General features: G+C 40.5%; 1 protein-coding gene across 5 annotated transcripts; it reads right to left on the bottom strand.

Moving 5' to 3' along the window:
- Window positions 1–4,635: 4,635 nt before the first annotated feature.
- On the bottom strand, window positions 4,636–26,266 carry thbs2a (thrombospondin 2a). 5 transcript variants are annotated; one of them, XM_026190176.1, is made up of 23 exons: window positions 26,218–26,266; window positions 22,037–22,108; window positions 21,296–21,849; window positions 20,824–20,908; window positions 18,550–18,749; window positions 17,118–17,258; window positions 16,939–17,032; window positions 16,443–16,613; window positions 15,398–15,574; window positions 14,896–15,069; window positions 13,677–13,804; window positions 13,433–13,585; window positions 12,241–12,459; window positions 12,050–12,157; window positions 10,388–10,547; window positions 10,182–10,300; window positions 9,858–10,092; window positions 8,621–8,848; window positions 8,247–8,518; window positions 8,069–8,166; window positions 7,790–7,929; window positions 6,778–6,808; window positions 4,636–6,442 (listed from the first exon to the last, which is right to left on the bottom strand). In XM_026190176.1, exons 1-23 carry the CDS (start codon window positions 26,234–26,236, stop codon window positions 6,439–6,441), a joined length of 3,582 nt encoding a protein of 1,193 aa, XP_026045961.1. In that variant the 5' UTR covers window positions 26,237–26,266; the 3' UTR covers window positions 4,636–6,438. The 5 variants fall into 5 exon arrangements, with proteins under 5 accessions (XP_026045961.1, XP_026045963.1, XP_026045965.1 ...); XM_026190178.1 differs by having other exon boundaries at window positions 22,037–22,105; window positions 26,218–26,230; XM_026190180.1 differs by lacking the exon at window positions 26,218–26,266 and adding an exon at window positions 22,528–22,767 and having other exon boundaries at window positions 22,037–22,105.
- Window positions 26,267–27,105: the final 839 nt, after the last annotated feature.

The raw sequence follows: 27,105 nt of genomic DNA, 5'->3' as shown, positions 1-27,105 counted from the left end.
TGACATATCAAAGTTAATTTATTTGTCTCAAGTAGTACTACGCTTGTAAAAGCAGTTGCAGCTGATATTATAGTGAAGATTCTTAGAAATGTTTCTACCTTCTTTAAAAGAATGCAAATCCGGAATAAATTCTCTGCTCTCTCAGTGAAGGTCTTAGGAAAGATATTACTAAGTTGCTATTAAGTATTTCAGGAAGTTCCACATTTGCTTCCTTGCTTAGATCAAAGCTAATGGGATAACCCTCCCATATCGGCTAAAGATTAGCATTTAGATTAAGGCAAGGTTTTTCCAAAGAGGTAAATAGCCCTGATAATTTTATTGCCATTGGATCTGTCCAGTGCTGACAAAATCTGCCTAGACATCTTGGTATCGTGTTTTGCACGTCATTTAACGCCACAATCTGACACGCTAACAGCATGAAGTACGTATGAATGACACTGAAGTGATGTGCTATTCATGCCCAGTCTTATGACATGTTGTTGTACCCACTGTTTTTATTCGGTTTGTCAACTTTGAGCTATAACAGAGTGCAAAAAATAAATATGTAATGGTAATAAAATAAATTATGATGATGCTTTTCGGTGCTATATAGTGGAGTTAGCTTTGGACAAAGCAAAAGTCTCGCTGTACTAAGCTTTCCAATTTCTGTCTCTAGCTTCTTAGAGACATGAGTTACTCTTCTCATCTAATCATTAATTTAATACAGTGACTGTTTTCCATCCATCCATCCATCCATTTTCTTTCCACTTATCCAATTCAGGTCGCTGAGGGGCTGGATCCTGTCCCAGCTGTCATGGGGCAAAAAGCAGGCTGCACCCCGGACAGGTCACCAGTGTACAGCATGGCTAACACATAACGACAGACAATCATTCACGCACATGTTCACACCTACAGCCAATTTAACATCACCAATTAACTTAACATGTATGTCTTTGGAGTGTGGGAGGAAGCCAGATTACCTGGAGAGAACTCACGCAAAGACAGGGAGAACAAGCAAACTCTACACAGAAAGAATAAACAATCTAACAAACAATAAATCTGCAGAAAAAGACATCTGTTTGCAATACAGATTTGCACAAGAAAACAGACAAAACTAGGACACTTGGAAAGTTCATCCTCTGCTAGTGCCAATGCTCACACAGACATTAGTGCCCTATTTTGAAATGTTAAAGAAAGGGATCCAGACGTGTGCCAGAAAAGTAATGCTCCTTTTCTCTGCCATGGTTCATGATATTTTTGTGTAATCTTACTAACAGACTGAGACAGGTCTTTGAAGAAAAGAAAAAAGAGAATATTTCTATCTGTCAGCAGTGAATGTTATCTATGAGTTCTCTGTTTGACTTAGACATGATTGTGTTCTAATTTCTTAAATTGCCGTAAGTTTCCAGGCCGGTCTCACTGAGAGTGGGAGGCAAGTAGAGCCAGCAGATTATGGAAAAATTCACTGAGATGAATGTTGTCTATATTTGCAGTAGCCAAGCATCAGACAGGGTGGTATTTAACACCAAAGTGACTGAAGTGGAGCATCACACGCAGAGAAGAGTTCTTCTTTTCATCCTGTGTTTGAATAAGAGGCTTCTCTCCCTCTTACTGTTAAAACTGGTAATCTGGTGATGAGCTGCACACCAACGCATCGATTATAAATACACATCAACACCAAACTGTCCAATGTCTAAATCACTCAGCAGTGACGGGATTACAAGCTCAGCATTTGAGACTCCTAATGGCCAGTGAAAGTGAACTTTCCTTGATGTTCTTTCAGTTAATTGCTAGCATTTATTCATCCTTTTAAAATGCCTGCTGGTTGCTAACTACTTGCCTCTGCAGAAACTGCTGGTTTACTGTGTCACACATTGACATCCTCTGGCAAAACTTTAAGAACCACCCTGGAACGTGCTCTGGACTTGAAACCAGCCACCAGTGCCAGACCCATATAGCAGTCTTTGGTGTGTGCCACGTGGACTATTCCAAGAACCTCAACCCAAATACCTCTGACACAGAGCTACAAGAGCAAGGTTTTGACTTCCCTATTTTCCCTAATAGCGCATTTCTTTCCTGGCCTCGCCATCATTTACTTAACCCCTTCCCTTCCTGGTTTCTGCACTGATAGACAGAGTTTTGGTGCAAAACCACATAAAAAAAAAACCCTTCAATCGTGCTAACCAAAGGATTTTGCAAAGTCTGTGACTTTGCCTTTTCATTTTAAAGCACTATTAAACATTTGAAGCAGTGACAGTTAGGGATGGGTATCGTTTAGGTTTTATCCGATACCGGTGCCAAATCGGTACTTTTGAAACGGTGCCGGTGCTCAAACGGTGCTCAAACCGGTGCTTAAAGAATGGAGAACACAAAATTGGTCCAAAAACCTCTCATGTTCAGCTGGTTTTTGTAAAAAGATAACAATGTTAGCCTTTTCTGCAGCTATGGGGCATATATGGTATCACTCTTGGCTGGAAGCAGTGCTTAAACAATGGAAAAAACACAAACTTTGTCCTAAACCTCTCATGTTTAACTGTTTTCCACTTTTTCTTTGGTCATTTTAGCCTTTTTAGCCAGGGTGAAGGGAGTATCTGCCATCAAACAAGAGGACAGCCGCATGTAGCTATGATGATGTTTGCTAGTTCACCTTACATGCGCATTAATGTAATAACGTGGTTAGCCTACTCAACGTAAATTAGCCACTCACGCAGAGAAGAACGGCTGCTGCCATCATCATCCGTCATCATTTCTGCTACACTGGCAGGGCTAGGGGCCAGGACTCTCCTCTTCGTGTTTTTGGGGGATGTTGCATAACAGGCAACCCACCCGCAGTAGATGTGCTCGGTGTGAGGTCTCGCGGCAAGCTATCAAATACGGCGCATTTCTCGGCTTTTAAAAAAAACGCTATGCGTCGCCACGTGTTTCATCGGATTTCAGGTGTTACCTCCTTTGACAGTATCACAGTATCAGCTTAAAGCACTTGTTGCAGGCTGCTGAGTTTGCATATTTTGCTATGAAGTACAGCCAGACTTTTGACCGCTTCGCCTTGGACATTTTTAATCTGTAGCTCTGCTCTAACTGAACGTACGTACCTGGCCCCGCCTACTATCCTCGGAAACGTAAAATGATTGGCTAGAATCTAAAGTGTATCACAGCTCAGGAAAATAAAGCACCGAAATAAAGCACCGAAATGTGCGCTGCTTTTCGGTCTGGTTACTACCGTTTATGTCAGAACCGGTGCCATCATGGCACCGGACACCGGTACCCATCCCTAGTGACAGTAGACCATACTTTGTAACTGACACTCTAAATAGCACATGAATGTTGGAAACAGTGCCCATCCCACACACGTAACATACAGTTCTGGTATCTGTGATGGGCCCTTTTATATAACATACTAACAGAAGGCCTGTTTTTTTTCTTACAAATAATTTAGCGCTAAGATGAACAAAACAATGGACTTCAAAATTATGTCTTATGTGAGTTAATAAATCTGGTGATGTGTTTTATTTTTCCTGTTGTCAATAAGTTACATGAAAACACTAAAACTAGCCATGAATTCACTGTATTTACACCGTTTTACGCCTATCCAAGGATTGATATATTTTGGGGCAAAACTGGACAGGTAGCCAGGCTCGAGCTGATACCATCGTGTTGATGTTGTTACTGGATGAACAAAACTAATTTTTGTCCAGGTAAAGGCCTTAACCCTAACTATAGCCCCATAACCCTAACCCTGACCATAATCACATCCTAACCTCCAATCCTAACCGCCCACTTTTTTCCAGAGTGGACATTGACAGGTTTTTTTTCCAAGTTACCAAGCTATGACATCATAACAACGTGATTGGTCAAATGCAATGTTGATCCGAGAACAACACCAATACAAGGATATTAGATAGACCAGGTACCAGGTTTTCCCATAAACAAATCCCATGTTTAAGAGCAAAAAAGGAGACAGGTAAAAATTTGAATTGACAATAATTCAAATGGATGTTTCTTTCTTTCTATTTTTATTTAGAAATAAAAATAGAAAGAAAGAAAAATCAATTTGAATCATTTTTATTATTTATTTATTTATTGCTAATATTATTACATGCTATTATTATTACATTATATATAATTACATTCATGTATGTTATTATTATTATATTTTTATTCTTTATTTTTATTTAATTAGAAATAAAAATACAGTTCTGGAGAAAAAAACTCAACAGATCTCTCCCACAGGGTCTTGTTGTGGTCCTGGTATTCTGTTGGTTTTGTTGTGTCACTTTGACTTTTAGTTTCTTTATGTTTAGTGTTAGTTCTCATGTTTCAGTTTTACTTTGACGGTTTGTTTTTCTGGATTCCTGTTTGGTTTTTCCTTTTGGAAGAGCAAGGCTCACTTTTCATTATTTCATCTGCCTCCATTTACTACATTGGGGTCGTCCTCTCCCCACGACCCTAATACAGCTTTATAAACTGTTTTTTGCTTAGACTTCTTCTTGCAATAGGAAGAAAAAGTTCTTTCCTAACTACACTTATAGATACATGGTCAAAACGAGTTGGCATGACAACCGTGCCCTGCTCGGCCAGCTTCCAGATGTATTTCTTTCTGATTCTGATATTTTTCTTTGGTATGATTCAAAACCACATGAATAAACCACACTGTTGTACTGGGTAATATGTTTCTTCATTAACACACACACAGGCATCGGCGATGTCACAAACACCTGCTGCCATGAATTTCCACTAGAGCAACAAACGTCTTATTCTGTTGCACAAAAATAATTCCCAAGAAATGACCAATTCCTCACAACAATGCCCAGCTATGACAGTATTTCTAATCCTGTCAATTGTCATGATAAACAACATGGTGTAAAAGTGTTTTATTAAGAAACAGAACAATCTTACACTATTGTTTGTAGAAAACGTATATCTAACAACACAAGTATACAAAAAAAAAAACACATTTACAGTTTGTGCATTGCAAATAAAAAAAAATGAACAGGATGGAAACCAAACATGGAGAACATGAATGCTGTTCAGACTGACGACAGCGAAGTTGTATGCAAACACATCCTTAATCCACACAATCACGCAGTCACACTTTTAGAGACCTTCATCTGGATTCCTTTTCAATCAACACTATGATGTTTCACAAGATCCATAAGCGATATTTATGACTAATGTAGAAATGAAAATGTAGTTTGTACAAAATGCTTTCACTGTAGTTGATCTTCACAAATCAACCGTTCAAAGTGGCTTATTTCCAGATCTCCAACTCTCAAATGTTAATGTTACACATTTGATTTAATATCAGTCATTTCATTACAATATTTTTGAGCAATGTCACTATTTCAGTCTACTTTCTTTGCTTTGTGTTGCGCATAAAAGTTTCCAAATCGAGTCAGAAAGGCGTTTCTGCGATGGTGCCAGTAGCCTAATTAGCAGCTGCTTTTTGGTGAGAGACTATTTAAAAGATAAAAAATTTGCAGTAATGTGTTAAATCCATTTGAGGACAGCGAGGCTGTCTGGACAGCTAAGTAAATAAACTACCAGAATTAACTCTCTTTGGCAGCTACCGTGACCTACATAAACATCTGCTTCGTGTTTATTTTCGTGATTATTGAAAAGCAGCTGGTGTTTATCTTTATGCTACAGTTACTTAACTGACACACTTGAAAAAAAAAAAAAATCAATGACTGACAAATTTGAAAAACTAACAAGTACAGGAAGTGCATGAAGACACTAAAAAAATCTGGCAACGCTAATATGTTTTATCTTGACGTCTGTGGTATTCAATTATACGTTTTGTCAGTGTAAACAAATAAATAATTATTTACAAAACTAGGAAAAAAAATGCCAACGAACAAAACAAGCAGAGCATAAATAATTTACAAAAGGAATTATAGTACAGACTTAGTATAAACATCTTTGGCACTTACTCGTCGTTCACTCAAGTTGTACATGAAAAGCACATTTAGGATGAAAAGAATAAGGAGAAGCTATAATGGAGTTAAGGCGGGTAAATGATTATGATTTGATTACAGTTTATGTTTGTCAAACACTGTATGATCAGTTCAGCAAAAAAAAAAGAAGAATAAAGGCAGAGAACAGCCGAGTCACTCACATCAAGCTGTAGGAAATCACAAACAGCATCTAAGAGGTTGTACAATGAATTTAAAGATGTAGAATAGGTACAATAGTTTTAATTAGATATTCGGTAGAGGCTTTTTTAAAAACAAATAAACAAAAAAAACACATGTTGATCAGTTTTTTTTCCTTTCTCAGCTTCGGCAAAACTGAAATGTGCCACTGTTTCTCCTCCAGTGGATGAATCAAGGCGAAAACATGGAAGTATGCGAAGTCTGATTTACATTGACATGGATTCAGCGATGACGTGATGTTTACTCGGAGAGATTCTTGTCTTTTGCCATCAGATGTTTTCTTTTTTTCTGTTTCTACTTGATTCAGTTATCTGTAGAAAGATGGAAAAATATCTTCCATTACTGCCACATTTACAATTAAAACTCAATGAGCCCCTGAGTCAAAGTGCCAGAGTGCAGCAACAACATTAGCATTGTGTGCGTCAAAAAAGCGTGCCTCCAGTAAATGTGGCTGTGATTGTGAGAAGAAGAAAAAAAGCTGCAGACTCATTTTCCACAGTTTAGCGCTAAGTAGAAGATCTGAAGTCCTTGGATGAACACACAAGGATTTTCACAATGCTTCTGGGGCATTGTTCATGGGCAGGGTGGCAAGCAGAAATATAGCGTGACAGCAAACAACACAGCACAGAAACCCTCTCACCATTACCTTGTGAGCACGGTTGGCAACTCCGGCTTATCTGAGGTTTGAAACAAGATGTGGTTGGTTGAAAGAGTTCTACATTTTTAACTCTTCAGTTGCATTTATGTTATTCAAATGACCACACTGCTATAATAAACTATGTAATTTTTATGTAGGCGTTTGGTGTTTAACACCTAAGCCAATGTTATTAATACAAAATTTCTACAATTGAGCATGATCTGTTAAATACGTTTTAGGGACAGAACACATTAAAGCTTAAAATCAGTGGCATCCTAGGACTGTCAAATAACACATTGTCATTGGCAATGGAGCACAAATTTCAAAATTTGTAAAAAACTCTTTTAGAAATTAAAATGATATTGTTTTTCATTAGGTAAATAACAAACTCATGTTTTTAGACCCAAATTGGACTTAAATCAGCCACCAAATAACAGTCATATTTGTAATCTTAATCAAAAAATGATAAAGTGCTTTACTATTTTTTTCTTTTTTGTAAAAAAAAAAAGAAAAAAAAAGGAAATGTAAAACTTCACGAACAAAAAACAATAATTATATTTTGGCTTTAAAAATATAATTTCGATTAAAGAGCTTGTACGTACTGGTGGATTACCAATATATTGAAAAAGTGATTTGGGTAATAACCAGTATTGTTAATTTAGGGCAGCTGTGGCATAAACTTTAGATAGAGTTGTGAGCTAATAAATAAATCTAATAAACAGATTCAGTTAGCTTAGCTTATTTTGTTTAAAACAAACTTAAAATATTACAAATTTTCTCCATTTAATGTTTGCTTACTTTAGTTTATGTAATTATTTACAGTGAAATGGGGAAGGGCCCCACTTCTGGCACCCTTGCTTTCCACTCTTAATATCAATATAGCTGCTATTTTCACTCAACTAGCATTCTTGATGAACTGATTTCAGCTTTATGCAACACTTGAGTTGCTCACACATATCCATGGGTAATTTATAACAAAACAGAAACATTTGTGGTTATAATTTTAAGTAATTGTGCTTACCTCTGCATTCATACTTGAGGTCAGAGAAGAACACCAGCTCTTGTGAGAAGACAAACAAGCCTAATCTTCCTCCGGCAAAGGTCTTATCATAAATCGGTCCCGAGTCAGCCATAATCTGTTTGCCTTCATAGACCACTACCCTGGAAAACACAAGAAAAACTTCCATGTTTTAATGTCTTGAGACTAAAAAGCTGCATGTCATCAAGTGACTTAAAGGAGGCCTGTAATCAGAGACAGAAAAACATGGGCTTTCCTGTTGTGATCAGCTGTACTTCATACCTTATAAACCCGGTCTTTGGTCTGTGGATGAGATGCCACCTGTAAGCTGTGTAATCCTTCCAACCAATGTTTTTGGGGTCATGCCACAGGGTCCGCACCTTAAAATAGTTAACAACACTAAAATCAATACTGATACAGGCATTGTAACACACCACTTTGCATTTAGATCGCAGCCCACCTGTCCTGGAGTGTTGCCCGTGTGCCACAAAGCATTCCTGAGGTATTCTCCAGTGCCAGTGGTCGAGTTCACAACTTTGAGTGAAACCCCAGAGATGCCAAACGCCTTGGATGGTTTGTCCTCCCAATAGGTCTGTGTGATCTGCTTCCACATCACAACGTAAAAGCGCCCACTCGACTGGTAACCAAAAACAAAGCCTGCATAGTCGTCATCTCTGTCGGTGTTCACGTACATCGTTCCACTGAAATCCACAGCGCTGAACTCATCAAAACCTGTGATGAGGTGAGCAAGTGTTACACTCACAGAGCTCTGCACACTTAAATGGAGTTTCAAATATTTTAAAAAGCAAAGGGAAACATATGTGCACTGCTCACCTACTGCAATGCCTGGGTCAGAGTTAGCAGTCTGAACTAACTCCTTGCCCTGATGTCTGACCACCCAGTTGGGATCAATTTGTGTGGTTCCTTTAGGATCCAGATGCACCATCTGGAATTTCCTGAAGTCTGTCACACTGATGGCATTGTTCTCAGGACACACATCGAGGATATCTGGGATACTGTCATTGTCAAAGTCATCTTTGCATGCATCCCCTCTTCCATCACCTAATAAAGGAGAAGAATATAAAATTATATTAAAATCATTTTAAAATGTTTCACCTAATTTAAATCATATCTGAAACAAACTATTGAATAGGTTGGAAAAATATCTACGGCAGCTAATGCGAGGATCATAACACTCCCACTGCAGTGACTGTTGAGGAGGTCCTCCAACTAAATATTAAAAATGAATGGAAGTATAGCAGTTCTTCCCAGAAAACTGTCCCAAGTACCACTGCCAAGTCTGATGAAGCAAATCAGCCATCTTCTCATGCTGTGACAACTTCCACTGAAACTTCTTAGTATCTGAAGCCTGAAGTCTATTAGAGCCAGGCTGCAGGCTGGGAACTCATGAGGGAAAGGATGCCAGTGGCTAATGAGGGCCACTGCATGGAAGTAGCTTGCCGTCTTCTGTCATCATCTTTGCTATTGAGCAAGAAGCTCAAACGATTCTATCAAATAAACACTATTTGACAAACGGCAAAGGGTGTGAAAGCATCAGGGGCTTTCTCCTCTGCAGTCTGTTTTCAGTTACAGACAGCTGCACAAACTCCAGGTAACCCTGCTTAAATTGGGCACTGTGGACTAATCACAGGCTAAGGCTAAATGGAATAAAAACTTCACAGCCTGATGGTGCCCTCCAAGGCAGCTCACTGAAGTCATGGAGAATGACATCATCCGTGCCAAGCCGGTCACTGACTCTTTCCACAACCACCAAATTTCACACCTGCTGCAGTGAAAGTAACCGCTAACTCTAAAAGCAGCTGGTAGAGGGCATAGGGAAGAAGAAATGTGAAATAAGTCTGAGCGCATAGAGATACTATTTAAGCAAGTAGTCTCAAAATTTTAACAGACTTTTGTTAATATAAATCTTAAGAATGCTACTAAAAGAAGTACACCATTGAATATTTATGCTATAAATCCATGCTAAAAATAGTTGATATCACTCATGTTTCAACTTCTTGTATGGATGTGACACTGCTGCCTTTAAGACTAATACATGCACCATCCTCACCATCAGAGTCCTCCTGGTCTTCGTTGGGTGTTAGCCTGCAGTTGTCTCTGTCGTCAGGTATACCGTCGTTATCGTCATCGTAGTCGCATGCGTCTCCTTTGCCGTCCTTATCGTGGTCAGCCTGGTTTGAGTTGGCCACATAAGGACAGTTGTCTAGATTGTTCTGATGCCCGTCTTCGTCAATGTCCTGGCTGTTGTCGCACTGATCTCCAACCAGGTCATTGTCTAGGTCTGTCTGTTGGATGAATACAAGGATCAGAATGTTAATGCAACATCTATTGACTGTATTGGAAAAAGCCATAATTTACAGTGTGTATAGTTTACCTGGTCAGGATTGTGTAGCAAAGGGCAATTGTCACACTGGTCGCCGACACCATCCATATCAGTGTCCTTCTGGTCAGTGTTGTACACATAGGGGCAGTTATCATTCTCATTAAGAATTCCTGAGAAAAAAAAACAAATTTAAAGTTGCTATAGTTAATTATAGTAGACTGAATACAACATGTTGTCTACATTTTTAGCTATTTTACCATCTCCATCGATGTCCACTGCACAGGCATCCCCTTCTCCATTGTGGTCGGTGTCAATTTGAGCAGGGTTGTGTTCATAGGGGCAGTTGTCACAGCGGTCACCAACTTCGTCCTTGTCAAAGTCAAACTGGCGAGGATTGTAAAGCAGGGGACAGTTGTCCTGTCGAAGAAAGCACATGCTAGCTAAGTAATGTTTTGACAGTCATGAGCCGAATCATAATGAGTGCACTGATGAGAACGTATTTGGATTTGCATAAAGTTCGTTTCTGATTTGGTCAGTAACATTAGTTCTCATCTCACTGCATCTCTGCTGGGTTGAGATGTCATAACATATGAATCACATCATTTTCACTTATTCATCAAGCCAGTAAGTAACCCTTTTTGGCTTATAGAAAATATTTCATCATGAGATAATGCTGACCACTCAAAAGGTTGCAGTGACAAACCCTTATGTTAGCAAAGTGGCTGAACTTTCAGGTGCTCCTTACTTCCACAGCAGATGGTTCTACATACTTTGGCACAGTTTTTTTTTTTTTTACACCAAATGTCATTCATGACACAAACCCCACACTTATCCAGCCTTGTGACCAGCAAAAGGAGCAGACAAGCTGCTCAAACTGGGTATGCGTCTCCTCCTGGTCTCAAAGCCAGTTAACTATGCTACTAGCAAACTATGCTAGCAAAAGTCCCCTTGCTATAGGATTTGGTGGTTTGTAGCTTTTCTTTATGTTTTCAAATTTATCCGTAGAATATGTTTCCTATAATGTTTATGGATTTCTACAAAGGCTGTATATGTTGTTTGCGCAATGGAAATGGCGTAACACATTAATTAACTAGCAAACTGCACATTTATTAGGTAGAACTTGGCCGTATTTTTTATTTTCAGACTTTAATGAGACGTGTTGCCTTATGTCAAGGCCAACCAGACACTCACTATAAATCTGATTCATATTAAGTCTCATTTTTATTTGGAGAGGAAACAAAAAAAGTGGTTTGACAATACTCTAATTAGTATTTGAGTTCAACTCAATATTGTATGTAACCTAGAGTTATTTAGTATTGCCCAAGGTTATTGGGTATTCTGACTGTTGCACTAATAGTATTTCAAAGTTTATTATTTTTAAATATTTAATTTTTTTAAGTTTAGAATAGACGACTGTCTTTATATTGTTCTAGCCTCTAAAAGTATGCCTTAAAGATTTGCTTTGAAGAAATTTGTTACTTTAAAAATAGTGATATAAAACCTCTAGACTTTTCCTTTTTAATGCACTGATGAAAAAAATAACATTATAGGCTCTTCACTTATGTCCAGTTTAATTAGTCCAATAATTTCACTAAGGTTTACTTTGCTATTAAGCATCAAATCTCCAGTCTGTCCTGTAAGTTATATGCTTATTACTGAATTGTGTTCATCCTTATGTTTGAACATGATGTCCGTTGTGGGCTGCAGTTGGCACAAAAGTTCAATAACAGGATATCACTCGAGTGGTACGACATTCCCCCCAATCATGCTCTCCGTGGGTGGATGGATGGATTGGGTTTACCATGTCGAAAAAAATTTGTTTGTTTTAGACAAATCATATCCAATTATTGATTTTTTAAAGTCTCTCCACTTTTTTAGGATGCTGCTCACCAGTTTGTAAAAATGAAAAGATCTCATACCCTTTCATCCAGAATTCCATCATTATCATCATCCTTGTCACAAGCATCTCCTTGACCGTCTCTGTCAAAGTCTTCTTGTCCAGAGTTGGGGAGGCTAGGGCAGTTATCCTGAAATAGTGGCAGTAAACGGTTGACTTTTGCAGTTCAGTTTGGCATCACTGGATTGAATGTGGCAATATTCAGTGAAATACCTTCTTGCAATGGTAAGTGGCATTAGCACCACACACAAGGTTCTGATTGGGCCAGCCATCCAAATCAGAGTCTTCACCACAAATGAAGCCATCTCCAGCGTAACCCGTCCTACACTCACACTTGTACATTGGATCACTGAAGTGGCTGATGTAGATGCATTCGGCATATTTGTGACAGTTGTGCGTCCTGTCCTTACATGGGTTCTCAGGCTCACATACCTAGATTAAGAAAAACAGAGAAGTTAGATGGAATTTCTTACAAGACACAGTTTTCTTACATATTTTCCATTTTGCTGTTTTTTAAATGTGAAGAGTATTTATTTTACCACTATTCCTGGCAGCTTGTTTTGGGGACTAGCCCTCCAAACAGGGACACCTCAAACTGAGGTGACTGGTTAAAGAAAAACATTTTTCAAAAAAGTGTGGAGCACTTGTGATTTTATGACATGGGTACAGCATATATTCCAAAACAACCTACTGTTCTCCATTTTTTCTTCACAAACTATTCACAGCTGCCACTTATTACCAGATGATGAACCTAAAGTTTGAATGCCATTGCATGAGCTCATAGAGCCAAAAGAGACAGGGAGGCCTTTGATCAGAACTGTGAAATGGAGCCTCTTAATGCCAGCAATGAGACAATTCCCCTTTTCCCAAATCAATTACTGTCAATTGGGGCATCAAATCAAAGACAGGCAGCTACAGAGGCCAAGAAGTGACAAACTGCCCCATGAGGGATGTTATGCAAGTAGTGGTCAAAGTGACACGTTTTTCAGTTTTCCAGGGACTCATTGATCAGAAAAGAGATGAAAACCGTTGTGTTCCAATAAAGTAGTTAATGTGGCATATTTGACAAGTCATATTAAAACTTTTAGTAGTTTTGACAGGGTTGGAAAGAGAGAGATGTGGGCCACAGAGACAAAAGAAAAACATAGCTTTATGACAGTGAACTGATACAGTACAAGGAAGGAAAAATAACCATTCATATCCACCTCTCATTTTAAAAGTTTAAAGCTACTCACGCTGTCATTTTACTTACAAATAGTGGGTCAAGGTCAACCCCATTCATTCATTCCTATATACACAAACTCTCTCTAAAAATAAGGCTTTTAAATCCCCTGAAGTGCTGCTCCAGTCATTTATAAATGTGACATCCAGAAATCCACACATATGCTTATCCAAATCAACTCACTTGTTTGTTCTTCTTGGCAGCCTCCACACCCATACCAAAAGGCTGGGTGCCCTTGTAGCGCTTTGGACAGGGCAAGCAATGGAAACCTGGATCAGTGTTGACACAACGCTGCATTCCATTCACTTTGTAGCAAACATCAGACACCATGTCACACTAGAGGAGAGAAAAAAAATCATCAGCAAAATACAAGCAGGTCTTTTTATGAATAAAGTGCAGCTAGCTTATGAAAAATAGTAACTTTTACCTCATTAATGTCTTCACAGTGGGTACCATTTCCACGAAATCCAGCAGGGCACGGGCCACACTCCCACGAGCCATCGGCAGAGCTGCTGCAGTCCACTCCCGCAAAACATGGGTTGGACAGACAGCCATCTGCAAGAGGTTTAGATAATGAGAATGGATACATACAAGGGAAAACTTTTAATTTTTACTTTTAATTTGTAATGCTTATCTTAAGTTAATGCTTAATCACCTTTCCAAAATCTACAGTAGCAACACAGACAGTATAAAAATTGGAAGTAGCAACCGTGACATCATCCACTGGTTTCTGAAGGCATGGGCGTGTCTAACTATGATATAATAAGCCATTAACTAATCATCTATGGTTAATCATCATATTTGAACTATAATAATATCACGATTTACAAAATAAGAGTCAATTTTTTTTAATATGACCCAAAGTGAGACCATAAACTCACCAGGAAAGTTTTCACTGAGGTCAATCTTCCCATATACGTCTATTGGATCAGAAGTTTCTTTTGCAACCACAGCTACTGCCATCTGGTGGCTTTCAGGTAGAATGGAGGTTCAAAGCGCTTCCACATTGGCTTCATTTTTCTGAACTGGAAACTATATTCTGGTTTTATGCAGGTTTTGAAACCAACTCACAAAAACTTTCCTTTTATATTAAAATAAGGGAAAGGTTTTTGAGGTTTTTTTTACCAGATTTTTCACTTTAATGCAGCCGAGGTAATCAGCGTGGTGCTGGTTATTGTTAACACAGAATTATTACTAGTAAGGTAATCTTTTTTTTCCCCAGTGTAGCTGGCAGAACCCAGATTTCCTCTTCCATCTGCCAGTCATTGTTTACAGGTGAAGTCACATCGTTAAACAAGCTCAGAAAAAAAAATCTATCTAATTATAAAGACACATATGGCAGCACAAGAAAATGGCTGTGCAAAACAGATGTTTGGATGTTTTTTCCATCATAAAGACTAAAACAATCAAGCTGATCATTACAGTCAACAGCTGACAGCAACTTGCACAGTACACATTAGTACACATTCCAAGTACCTCAGCTGACTGTTTGCATTACAGGAGAAATCCTAAAATCACTACAAATGCCAGAACATATGTCAGTGCAATCCCTCTGCTACATAAAAATGTTTCAGCGTGGGCCAGTGGATCTGTGAACCCAGTCACCTAAGTAGCTAAAACCATAATGCAGAGTGACTAATGCTCACCAATAGGGCAGTCATTCTTGTTACAGCTGTCTCTGTCGACCGCTTCTCCAAAACATTTCTTGCCGCCGTATTGAGGTTCAGGGCTGTTGCACTCACGGGAACGACTTTTGTGCCCCCCTCCGCAGGTCGCTGAACAGGTTGCCCATGGAGACCACGGTCCCCAGCCACCATCAACTAAAAAAACAGGGGAGACAGATGCATAGCAGCAAGTCACTTTGACATAAAGTGTTTTATTCATGCCACATTTTTATTCTGTTGTTTCTAAACAAGAAATAAAAAGTTCAGAAGCCTGGAACTTAATACTGCATGAGCGAACATACTGAACCGATCTGGACCAACGTTTGCACCAAGACTGACATGATGACAGTCTGAAACACATGGGGAATGTTGCCTTAGGGGAACCACAAGGCACGAGGGAAGTCCGGCTGCTGGGCACATATGCTAGCCACTGTAACGGAGATGCTGCTTTTGAGTGTTTCCCTTCACAAGATGAAATACTCACTGGGACATGGCTTGGCAGTGCAGCCCTGGGTCTCTCTTCCACTGCCCTCACAGTCTCTGCCTCCCAGCTGTGGCACAGGAGCATTGCAGTGTCGTATTCTCGTGATCTGCCCCTCGCCACAGGTCACCGAGCACGACGACCACGGGGACCACAAACTCCACCCTCCGTCCTGGCGAACTGGGCATCAACAATCAGACATGTCACGCAGCAGTCAAACACATATGTGTTGCGTTATCCTCCAGATTTCCATTATAGTACTTACAGACATGTATAATTTGCCAGAGTTAGGAAAAAAGGAGAGAAAAGAGCACCATATTTTCTACAAGTAAACATTATGCGATGCTGGCGATGATGGCTCACTTTCAAAGATGTTCTAAGACGCTTGAGCCAGTATTTTTGTCATTGTGGGTAAACTATCTTCCAGTGGTTAGGCTGATTCAGTCACTCACACAGATGGAGTGTACTGCTAGCTTCAAGCAATGACACATGCTGATTCTATAACTTCTCAAAAAAAAAACCCACAACACAAAAAAACCCGTTCAGCAGTTTTTGTTTCCAGCACAAATCTACCAAAATCACCACACCTCACTTAATAGGACATTAATTATCAGATTCATTAATATTTTATAATATTGCATGGAAAGCTGCGGTGAGTCACTGCACTGTGGAACACCCTTTTAGCCAGTGATTTATTTGGAGTTAACTGTGACTGGGCACACCCTGCAGCCCAACCGTGAGATCCAGCTCTTCACTTAGATTCATCCACTCAAAGACGGATCCAGATTTATGAAGGAGAAAACTTTTGCAATTCTGAGGCTCTCATCTCATATTTAACTCACTGCTCGGTTTTTCCACAGTTTCATCATCTCCCCCCCCCCACTCCTCTCACTTATCATAACGCTATTTGTTTTAGATTACTGCCAGTGGTGCATACTGTGGTTGAGATAATATCGGTGCAACAGTTACTACTGGATGCCACAGTTCAAATAAAAACTGAGTGAGTCAAGACAAAGCGTTGAAAAAAGAAGAAAGAACAAATCCTCACCACGGCTGTCGCATTTGCCCAGACTGCACTTGCGGGTCTGGATAGAAGGTCCCGTGCAAGGATTGCTGGTTGCGTCGCAAGAACGGCCCCTCTGTTGAGTTCCTATCCCACAGGTCACTGTGCACTCTGTCCACTCTGACCACGGGGACCATCCATCGTCACTGTCCATAGCTGGAACATGTAAATGCAACATTTTTATGCTCCATCTTTTTGCACAGAACAGTAGAAAAGACTGTGAAAAGTTCATAACTGTAGCTTTTATTCTTTATATCAACTCGTTTATCACATGACATCATCTGAAGAACCCACACTAGACATTTTGAGTGTCTGCTAATAAATATGTGGTTCGCCTCCAAAGACATACTGGCTGCAATAGTCCTGTAGTATTAAACTTTAATATGCATGAAATGCTGTGTTTATAGCACATTGCACCATTAATTTAGAATAGCGTGTATAAAATTGCGTGTTTATGTTGTGAAAGGTCCTGCCTACTTACGCAAACAGGCGGGGCAACACTCGCCATCGATAAAGGACGGGCTGGCACAGGCCACCGGAGGACAGGTGATTTGGTGGCACACGATCTTGGATTCCTGCCACAATTGAACATTAATGATATGTCAGGCTCTTAAACATCCGCAGTAAATCTGCATATAATTCCAGATGACTTGGCACTACCTGACAGGTGCATTTGGTGCAGCTGTCTACAACCCAGTCTTCCTTATCGTCAAACAGGCGGCCATCCTGCCAGCACATGTTTTTCTCTGAGGAGTTCTTCATCCTCCCAAGGGCCTCTTTCATCACTGAGTTTTCTTCTGTCTGAACATACAACAAGTGAGAAAAGAACAGTCAGAAATCTTTAAGGCACACTCAAGATCAAAGGTGCAAAGCCACTGACTGGGGGAAAGATAGTCCTGCTGATGAGCTGATTCATTGAAAATAGCGTGTTTGAGGTTAGTTTCACCAGGTGGGAAGAAGAAACGCGTGTGTTGCTTTTGCAAATGTTATTCTAATAAAAAAAGATGACATTTGTTTAAAATCAAGCTTGATCAGAACCATTTCTTTTTGAGATAAAACAACACTGCGCTAATAAAAACTAAATCAGCACCAAATGTAGCAACCTTGTAACTTTTCTTGGAATCCTTTGTACCAAGCTATTTCCCCGTCCAGCTCAGCTCATGCTTAGATGCTTTACTTTACTTCAACTAGTCATTGAAAAAAAATCTGATAACTTAAATGGATGAGAAACAACAGAAAAAGACTAAAAAGTTACACCCACTTAAAGAATCTACTCAATTTTTCCCTTGTTGCTGCAGATTATAAAACTCTGAACTTCTTTACATGCTCACTACTTCTTTGAAAACAGCTTACTGAAAAGTGCTGCTTAGTTACGCACATTACCTCCTATCCAATTGGAGACCAGGCTGAGCTCCTCAACACTTGGGAACTATCAGTGGATAAAGTACTGCCAAAGATTTTCGGGGGGATATGAGTGCGTATGTGTGTGTTCATCCTCCTCTTGGAAAAGGGGAGTAAGCAGTGTGTAGCACTAGAATCTAAGACACCACTCGGTCTGGAAGAGCCTCGGGGACCCTTCTCATACCAGCCGTTTCTTTTTTCCCCCTCAAGGTTCATGCCCAGACTCTCTTATTGCTGGGAGGCTCCCAGAGGAAACACATGAGCTGTTTAAACAAAGCCAGACATTAGACCGGACCCCATCACTGCCAGGGGAACACTTCCTATATCCACATGTAACATGTCATAAAATCTGTCTGACTCACGCTGCCTCAGATAGGAGGAGTCATATGGGTTCAGCTGTCACAGGCGACTCTATAAACACTCCTGTGGCTACTCACTGTTTACTTTAAAACCAATGTGGGTTACCTAGTAACCTAATTCAGGCCTCTTTACCTTCAGGCTAACACGCGGAGGGCTGAGTCATCTGTTTTCCTAAAATGTTGTTTTTTTTAAAGAGTTAAATATTTCTTCCATCACACCAGAGCCACCAATTTTACATTTACTGGCCTGTAAAGTTCAACAAAACAGACAGTAACCCTCTCTAAGACAAATGAAAGTGTTGGCTAGGGTTGATTTATGTGATTTAACTCACCACTTTTTGCAATCCGTCAATAAGGTTGCTGACGACAATGCGCAGGCCTTTGAGCTCCTGGAACATGGTGCTGAGCTCCTCACAGGAGCGTTCACACATTTCTGCGCCCACATCATCCGTCTTCTGACCTATAACGTTTGTAGTGATGGAAGGACTCACGTCCACAATTTCCCCGCTCTCACTCACAATATTGGCATCATCTGGAAGAGCAAATAGCAGATACCAGGGCAAATGGAGGAAAAATAACGCAGGCTGTTGATGGAAAACATGTTTGAGAGATATCACGGTTGAAAGGCAAGGACTCAAACGATTTCCTGTTTTTCTGTAGCTGGCCAAAAGATCACAACAATGGCGTAATTGAAATGTTTATTATGTTCCTAAAACCAGATGTCCAGTCAGTGTCGTTCAATTTGGAAAACAAAAAAAATAAAGTGTGTCTGTTTGAAATGGTGATGGTAAATCTGTCAGCCCGAGATGACGGCAGAGCTGGCTGTGGGAGAACAGGACAGGATGGCACTGCAGAGCAGAAATCTCTGGAGTTCCCCGTGTGATGCAAAAACCATATTGTGGACCATAAACCTCGCTAACCTTTCAAATATGTAACCACTTGTGATATGTACTTAAGAGGCTGGGGGTGGCCACACAGATTTATACTTGTTATACTCTTGTCTTGATATCAGCACAAAAGAATTATGTGAAGAAGTATGTGGGCTGCAGCATTTATCAGTCATTATTAAGGCTGAGGACTTTGTAATAAAACCAAGTGTATGTTGAGATATTGAGAAAGGGACCTAACTTTAAACTGCAGTGCTATTAGAAGAACATAATGAGGCCAAATGTGAAGTTCTTTTGCAGTCTACATCTGACTGCTGTGATCTCGGTAGTCAGAAAACCCTACTGAACTTTAATCACATCACAGCTAGCTATACGAATATTCGATGCCCAAAACAAACACACGAGAGACAAATGGAAGCTCCGCAGAACGCCTGTCCTTCAGCCAAGGCGCAACGCGTATCTGCAACTGGTTTGGATCACGCTATGTAAATTGGCGAAGATTAATAGCAGAGCGGGGACTCTAAATCAAGAAGTCATCCAAATTACCCGGTGGTGTCCTACTGTAGCCAACGCAATGTTTTCTTTCCTCTTCAGTCTGCTGGATTCATTCAAATCTCAGGAGGGCTTCACACTGTGTGCGCGTGAGAATGCGTGAAAGCTCGTCTGTGAAAGCAGTTACACATTCTTCTCTCCCCGATGGACGCTCTCGATTTTGTCAGAGTAGAAAGAGGAAATCGGTTTAAAAAAAAACAAAAAACGAAGAGCAAAAACTGGGGCAATTTTAATACTGTCCAAGTTATAGGGTTGCCTGGATTTATGGGTGACTTTCGGCATGAATTTTCCTAATGGTGCCGAACCCTCTCTGGTACCAGCCAACCAGCGGAAAACTTCCAGGCGCTGGTGACATTTGTTAAACAAATAAACTCATTCAGCTGGAATTCAACAGTGCATGTGGTGACAGAAAAGCATCAACTGCATACCGCATGGTGATTTTCTCTGTCACAGCAAAACCAAAAGGCTCAGTTTCCAGATCTAGTGGTTCTTCGGGATCTCTATCTTTTGAGCTGAAGCCAGTCTTTTGTGTGAGCCCCGCTGAGGATTGCGAGGTCCTTCAGCTGAGAAAAGCAACCCAATCAGCCAATTCGTGACTTCATCCTGTATGTTTGTGTGTACGTCTGTGTGTGTGCAGCTGGAGGTGGAAGCTCCCCACTTTGCAGTATAACATTCACTTTGTCTTTTCTGTTTTCTTTCCCAGGGTATTATCCCAAATCCACTGCCAATGGAAACAAATGTAAGCATCTGTATCTCCTTTTGTTCACCCTGCACGCTGCTCAACCTCAAGCCACTGCAGTGAAAAGCCTGTTGCTGTAAACATGAAGTAATACTGGGATATCTTGCCACATTTCGGATCTGTAAGCTTTTTGATCCATTAAAAAGGAGATGAATTCATGCAAATGGAGTTGACAGAGAATGCTAAACTGTTTGCCGTGGTCGAAGCTTAACAAAATACAGATACTGGGTGCAGGAGAGTTGCATGTGAAAGAGCTTTTAGATCACATCTGCTAGGTATCAGGCATCAAACACTTTGCAAATATAATTATTTTGACTCATCTGTTGGGTTATGAAAAAAAAAATCACACAAAAGAGAAAGGGTTTGTCATTCATCCTGGATAGCAGGGCCTTTATAGACCTTAAAAACTAAAACAGACACATTCTTACCTTGCTTGGTAATCTCACAGTCTCTACTCAGCAGGATGTCTTCTATTGAGGTGTCAAAGATGAAGCGCACACTCTGGAGAAGGCCCTGTTTGGTGAGAAAATATGTGTCTCAATCACTTTGACATATTTCAGGCAGGACATTTTCTATACCTAGTGCAAGCATGAGATGGGAATTGGAGCAAACATTTCATGGAAACTCGCTTTTTACCTAATAACATACGTTCCCCCTCATTTCTACACACAAGGGGTAAATTTAAAGTCTAAATTTAGAGTCCTTTCCACACAGAGAAACCAGGGCAACACAGGGAATATGTCAGTCTGTATTTTTGGAAACAGTTGTTTAAACTTTTATTGCAGGGTTAGTGAAGACCACAATTTTGTTTCTTGGACACTGCGAGGGTTGACAAATGCTGGACAAGTAAGGAGTTCCTAGATCTTGGGAAATCGTTCGAATCCACATCCGCTGTCTTACCCTAAAGTGGTTCTCTCGAATGGATCCCTTTGCCACATACATGCGGCTCCCCTCGGCCTTCAGGTGCTCGTAAAATGGCTCATCCAGGATGAAGCTGTCTATGAGGCTGCAGCCGACAAACAGGTTGGCGTTCTCCCCATGAACGTGAAGGGTGATGTTCTTCCACTGCGAGTCGGACAGGTCCACGTCCTCGAATGAAACCACGTTCTGCGAGCCGTCTGCCCAGTAGACCAGGTCCAGAGTGTTGGCGCGTCCGTTGGACACGATCTCAAACTGGCGCCGGCCATCGGGACCCTCCAAACCAATCAGGGTGCCTCGTGAGGAACGGTCCTGGCGTATGCTGGCCACAAACACAAAGCCCTCATTGTTTTGGATCTGATGCAGCATTTGCTTCAGTATGGGTGGGCTAACTGGGGGCAGGTGGTCGAAGCGGATGAAGCGGTAGGCAGGGGCATCTAAGTTCTGGCCCCTGAACTGTTTGGCCCCCAGTGTCCTGCGTGTGATGTCGCTGATTTCAAACAAGTCGAATGATGTCTCATCCTCCTGCTCGCCATCTATACATCAGACAAGAGGAAATGTAACTGGAAAGCTAGAAGAAGAGTTCATGAACTTAAAAGCAGAATGGGAGCAACTGGCAGAGTTTTCGCTAAAACAAAAAACAAAACACTGGAATTGGTGACTCAAATGGAATAATAATAATTATTAGACAGCAATACCACAATCAATCCATTTACAACTCACCTTCAGTTAAAGCTTGAAGGTAATTAAATGACAACAGCAACAAGAAGAGACTTCTCCTGAGTATCATATCTGCTTCAAAAACAAAGACATAGTTTTTGTTAGATTTGTGCCTCTTTTGTCTTTTTTCCCCATCCTTGGTCTCAAATGCTGCACTCAAGTCTCTCAGTCACAGAATGACTGGAAAAAAAGAAGAGAAAAAGCCACATGCAAATACAGGAATAAAATGATAATAACAATAACTCCGGCCAACGAGTTGTTACACAGTTTACAGCTTATTAAACTTTGCAACATTGCACATCAAATTTTATACCCTGTTATGCAGGAAAGAGTCTTTCAGCAGTCCAGCAAGTTTTTCACATTTATTTATCTGTTTGCACTCTGCAGGTAATGAATCACTTACAGCAGCCCTGGTAAATTTGCCCTGTACTGATTTCTCCTCACATAACATTTCAACGATAAGCAGTATATGCATTCCTAACCTACTTACTTACCTGACGAATTCAGTATCTTAAAAAAAAGAAATCCGTCAGAGATCCAGCGACAAGAGTAAAAACAAAAAGAGCCGAGGGTAAAAATGAATGAGCAGTGGTATCTCCTGTAAATGCCCGTAAAGAAAAAAAAGAAAAAAAAGAAAACAAAAGTGTACAGTCCACTTTGGTTCACTACATCCACAGTCTGGAGGACCTGAGGCACAACAGTGACCGAGGCGCCCTCCTCCCTCCTCTTATATAGGGGCTCGCACAAAGTCTGTCAATCAAGTGTTTCGGGTCTGAGCAAGTTTGAGGTCGGCTGTTTAAGAGACACAATTACATAATTATCTTCCGATTGCGTAATTTTCTTAGCCGCGATCACACGCGGAGGCTGCTAGGGGGATTCGTGACCCCTCCCCTCCCGTTTTTCGCCGAGATGCCCGCGAGCCCCTCCCTCCCTAACAAACCCACCTTCCCACTGTGTCCGGTGCGGGCTTTCTCAGGGTAACACACGCAGGGATGTGGGCTGTTTTCCTCTAGAGGGACGAGACACCAAAGCTTCATTAAATGGCTGCACTAACAGCAGGTGGACTTGATAAGTGTATTAATGTGCAGTTAAGGAGAGCAGAATTGGAATTCAGTCGTGAGGTGGAAAGCCGTTGCGCACTTTCCTCAATAATACTGATCTGTGGTAGATTTTAAAACACCTTTTCATCCACACTCATAAACTTAAAGGTATGCCTCATTTCTGCCTTTCAAGTGTGAAAACCTCAACGCTTGCCAAATGTCAATAATTCAAATTGAGAATCCCAGCTATGTCTGCAATGTGAGACAAAAAGAAAATGAAAATGACCCTTTAATACAACAGATTCCCTGGAAGCTTCAATTTTAGCTGGCGAGCAATGGCTTGCGTCTGGAAATTATCTGGTATTGCCAAAGCTTCCCCCTCTGTGTCCGGGAGAGAAACGCTGATACAACGGCTCATTCCTGGAGGCTTTAGAGGGGTCTTGTGGGTAGACCTTTGTGTACCAAAAAGACACAACTGGGGCATTTGGTTTTGGAGTTGGAGACGCGCATTCCGTTCAGGGCTGAAGAACACAAAGTTTCATACCACATGGAATCACTGCCTTTCAACAACATGGATTCACTTGACCTGAAAGATATTAGAAACTGCAGCTCCGAGTCAGACACTCAAGAGCATGGTAAGGATGGTGGATGAAGTGACCAGAAGAAACCTCTTAGGAGCAGAAAATACACCACAGACTTATTAATTGTGGTTCAAAAAATGTTTTAGTGTCTTCTGTGGAGAAATATATAGTTAGTTCTACTGAAGCTGTATCTAAATTGCTAAACATTTTATTCCATTTACTTTTCTAAGTGATACCACCTTTAATTTCTAAAACCTGGATTCCCTCTTTTATTGGTAGTAGGCTTAAAAGTAATGAGGTTTTACTAGGGTGGTGGGAAATGGCACAAAAACAGTTTACTGGCATTCTAGGCATCTCTTTAATAAGTACGGAGCTACTGCAGGGCAGATTTAAACAGCGGAAATTAAATTTCAAAATTCTGTATTCACAAGGGAGAAGAGAAGAATAGGTAGCGTGTCTGTATCCATGCCATATTTGTTTGGACGAAATTGGCATGAAGAAAGAAACGAAGAAAAAGAAGGGTGAGAGGTTTTTCATCAGTGGTTCTTTTTTCAACATTTTTGCATCATTTTCTGGGTCAGTTGGACCGCATTAACATCCAGTGCTTACCTAGTAAACAACAGAGATCAAACGTTAATGCAGATTCGTCTATTAAGGCTATAAACACCAAAGATCTGGAAGGAAAGAAGAAATGAAGGTGATGGATGTCAGTTAGGCTGATAAACAACAATAGTTTCCAGTTCTCTTCTCCAAGCTGTGACTTCACCGTGGAGGTTTTAAAAAAAGAAAGAAAGAAAGAAAAAAGTTCAGTGTGACTCAGGATCGTAGTCTTAAAAGGAAATCTGGCACCCAAAATGTTTAAAGTACTGAGAACTGGAGAGAGTGACACATGTAACATGCAAATCTCAAAATTTCTGTAAAATACAACAGTTTTAGGAATGCTGAAGGTAGATTGCGCCCTTTTATTCTTCATAAGATTTACTTTAAATATCCCCTTTAGCACAATCGCGCCAAAAAGCTGAGTAATCCCAATGAAACACATTTGGCCGGAATGACTGGCATTGTAAAATAAGGTTGCATAATCTCCCAAATGCAATGAGGGCTCTGTTTGCATGACAGTTGCACTATAATGTATAGTGTGTCTTTCAATATCTGAGAGATGGGGGGGGGGGGGGGGGGGGGGGTGAGATGCTACTATCATTATTATGCATTTAATGTGCACTTCACAGATTTCTATAGTTGGGGCTGCTCACATCTCCAGTAAGGTATGCCTGATCTAGAGCTGCATTTCAGCTGCAGACTCTTGAATGAAACTTTATACTTAAATATAGAATCAAACAGATTTAGTGCAGGACAGATAGCACACGCCCTTCTTAGTGAAACAAGCTGGAAAACCACATTTACCTTAAAATGAAGCGAGTTCAGGCAGAGCTTGGAAGTTGCGCTTTTATAGGCTAATTAGCTTTATCTGGCTCAGTCACAACTGAGTGGCAAGCATGATCCAGTCATAAATATGCAGGTGTACACAATTATACTGTTTGACTGCACTGTCTGACTACACTGTCTGCTGACTGCACTTCAGGAAGAGGCTGTAGTTTAAGATCAGGATATAAGTGGTGTGACTGGGAGGATGTTAGTATTTAGCCAAAAGCGCTAATATCGCTGCTCAAAGCAATTCAGCGGCACAGCGTAAATGTGCAGTTGCATTTGTTGTCTTCAAGTGTTCACACAATAGCAGTTTCCAGTCTTGCTTTCTGTGCCAAACACGGTTCAGTGACTGTCACTGACTTCATTTGTTTTTTGCCCGTATAAACATTTGTGAGCTCTGCTTTATTTTCTTTCCTTACACTTTAGACAAAACGTGTCTTCCTACTTGACCTGATGAAAAGCTTTACGGTTTACACCGTTGGCGACGTATAGGGCCACAACACAGCAACCCACCAATCAAACATCTGGGCAACAGAAAAGCTATGGAAAATGCAGGTCTTGTACAGAAATAGATCCTAACTCTTAAAAATGATAAACTTTTGGGTTTCTAAAAATGTCCTCGCTTCAGATCTCATCCCTAAAGGAAAAGAAAAAAGTTTTTTCTCACACTGAGATGAATTTTAACATGTAGTAATTTACAACGTTTGAGTTGCCCAACAGGGATTTGGGCAACAAAACAGAGCTCTATGAATTGTTCTCATAGGTTTTGTGAAGCAATTGAGAAGTCAACAGGAGAGCAAGAAGACTGTGGAAAACACTCAAAGACGTGTGTGCACACCATTAATCACTGTATTATAATGTCACAAGACTTCCAGTTTTGACTTTTGGGCTTTGAGGGAAATTCGAACTGTGCAGTGACATGCTAATGCTGCCTGCTGGTCACCCTGTATCTCTGAGCAAACAGGGACTGATACTATAACGAGCATGGCTTATGCAGTCATCGCTTGAAAGACCAGCAGCTGCAAAGAATCCAACATGACAAGACAAAAACAGAGTTGGTTTCATTACGTGACACTACAAGTTTGCTTTCAAAGCATTTTAATAGCCAGTTTTCAAGTAAGAATGGCTCACATACCTTGGCTTAGAGCAGACATTGCATCAAAGTGAGATAGCCAGTGTTTGACTTGTTCTCCTCCCAAAGGTTTACGTGTGACCTGTGTGGGTGGGATTTGTTGACACACGATTTGTAAATCCTGCACAACAGAATGTTTCCTGCATGATATTATGCTTGGGATCATAAGTGGATCCGGGCAACTTTTAAATTGTATTGAAACAATAAGAGCAAAATCAGATGGTTCTGGCCTTTGTTTGTGTGCTCAGCCAACATCCTAAGCGGAAGGATGAACAGAGGGAATCTTGTTTACTTCCTTTGTTGCCTGCAGGACCGTTGAAGGATGGCAGGCTGTGACGGCCCCATTAATCGCCTGTTGGTTGCTCATGTTTAGCGAGCGCCCAGCGCTGCCAGCTTTATGCAGCGTTGCTTGTCGCAGTGATGTAACCCGGCCTCGGTCAACTCAGCGGGTTAAGACTTATTCCCAGATGTGTATTTGAACCATTGGACTCGAACGCAGGCAAAATGTCCCCAAATTGCAGGTCTCAAATACAAGTTTGGCATTGAGTACTGAACTTCAAATAAACATGACATCCTTTCAAAGAATGAAAGAAAAAAGGGGGGGAAAAGAGAAAGTAATAGCAGTGTTTCCCTAAATTTACTTTGACTCACACTTCCCTACATTTAGGTTAATAATCGAGTGATTACAAGAACAATCCCCATTTTGCTTTCACTCTCTTTTCTCACAAATGCATTTTCATTACTTAGATGCAATCATTTGGTAATGACTTCCAGATTCCCATTTTCCTCTTTGAGCTGATGGGATGTGTGGAGTTATAGCAGAACAGTAAGATCTCTTACTGGAAATTTATGAGAGCCTAAGAACTGTGAGAATTATGAGTTCTTTTTACA

The sequence above is a fragment of the Astatotilapia calliptera genome, chromosome 13 (genome assembly GCF_900246225.1).
Source record: "Astatotilapia calliptera chromosome 13, fAstCal1.2, whole genome shotgun sequence".
Lineage (NCBI taxonomy): Eukaryota > Metazoa > Chordata > Actinopteri > Cichliformes > Cichlidae > Astatotilapia > Astatotilapia calliptera.
Note: the sequence above shows the minus strand (reverse complement) of the source record. Positions and strands in the feature narration are given on the sequence as shown.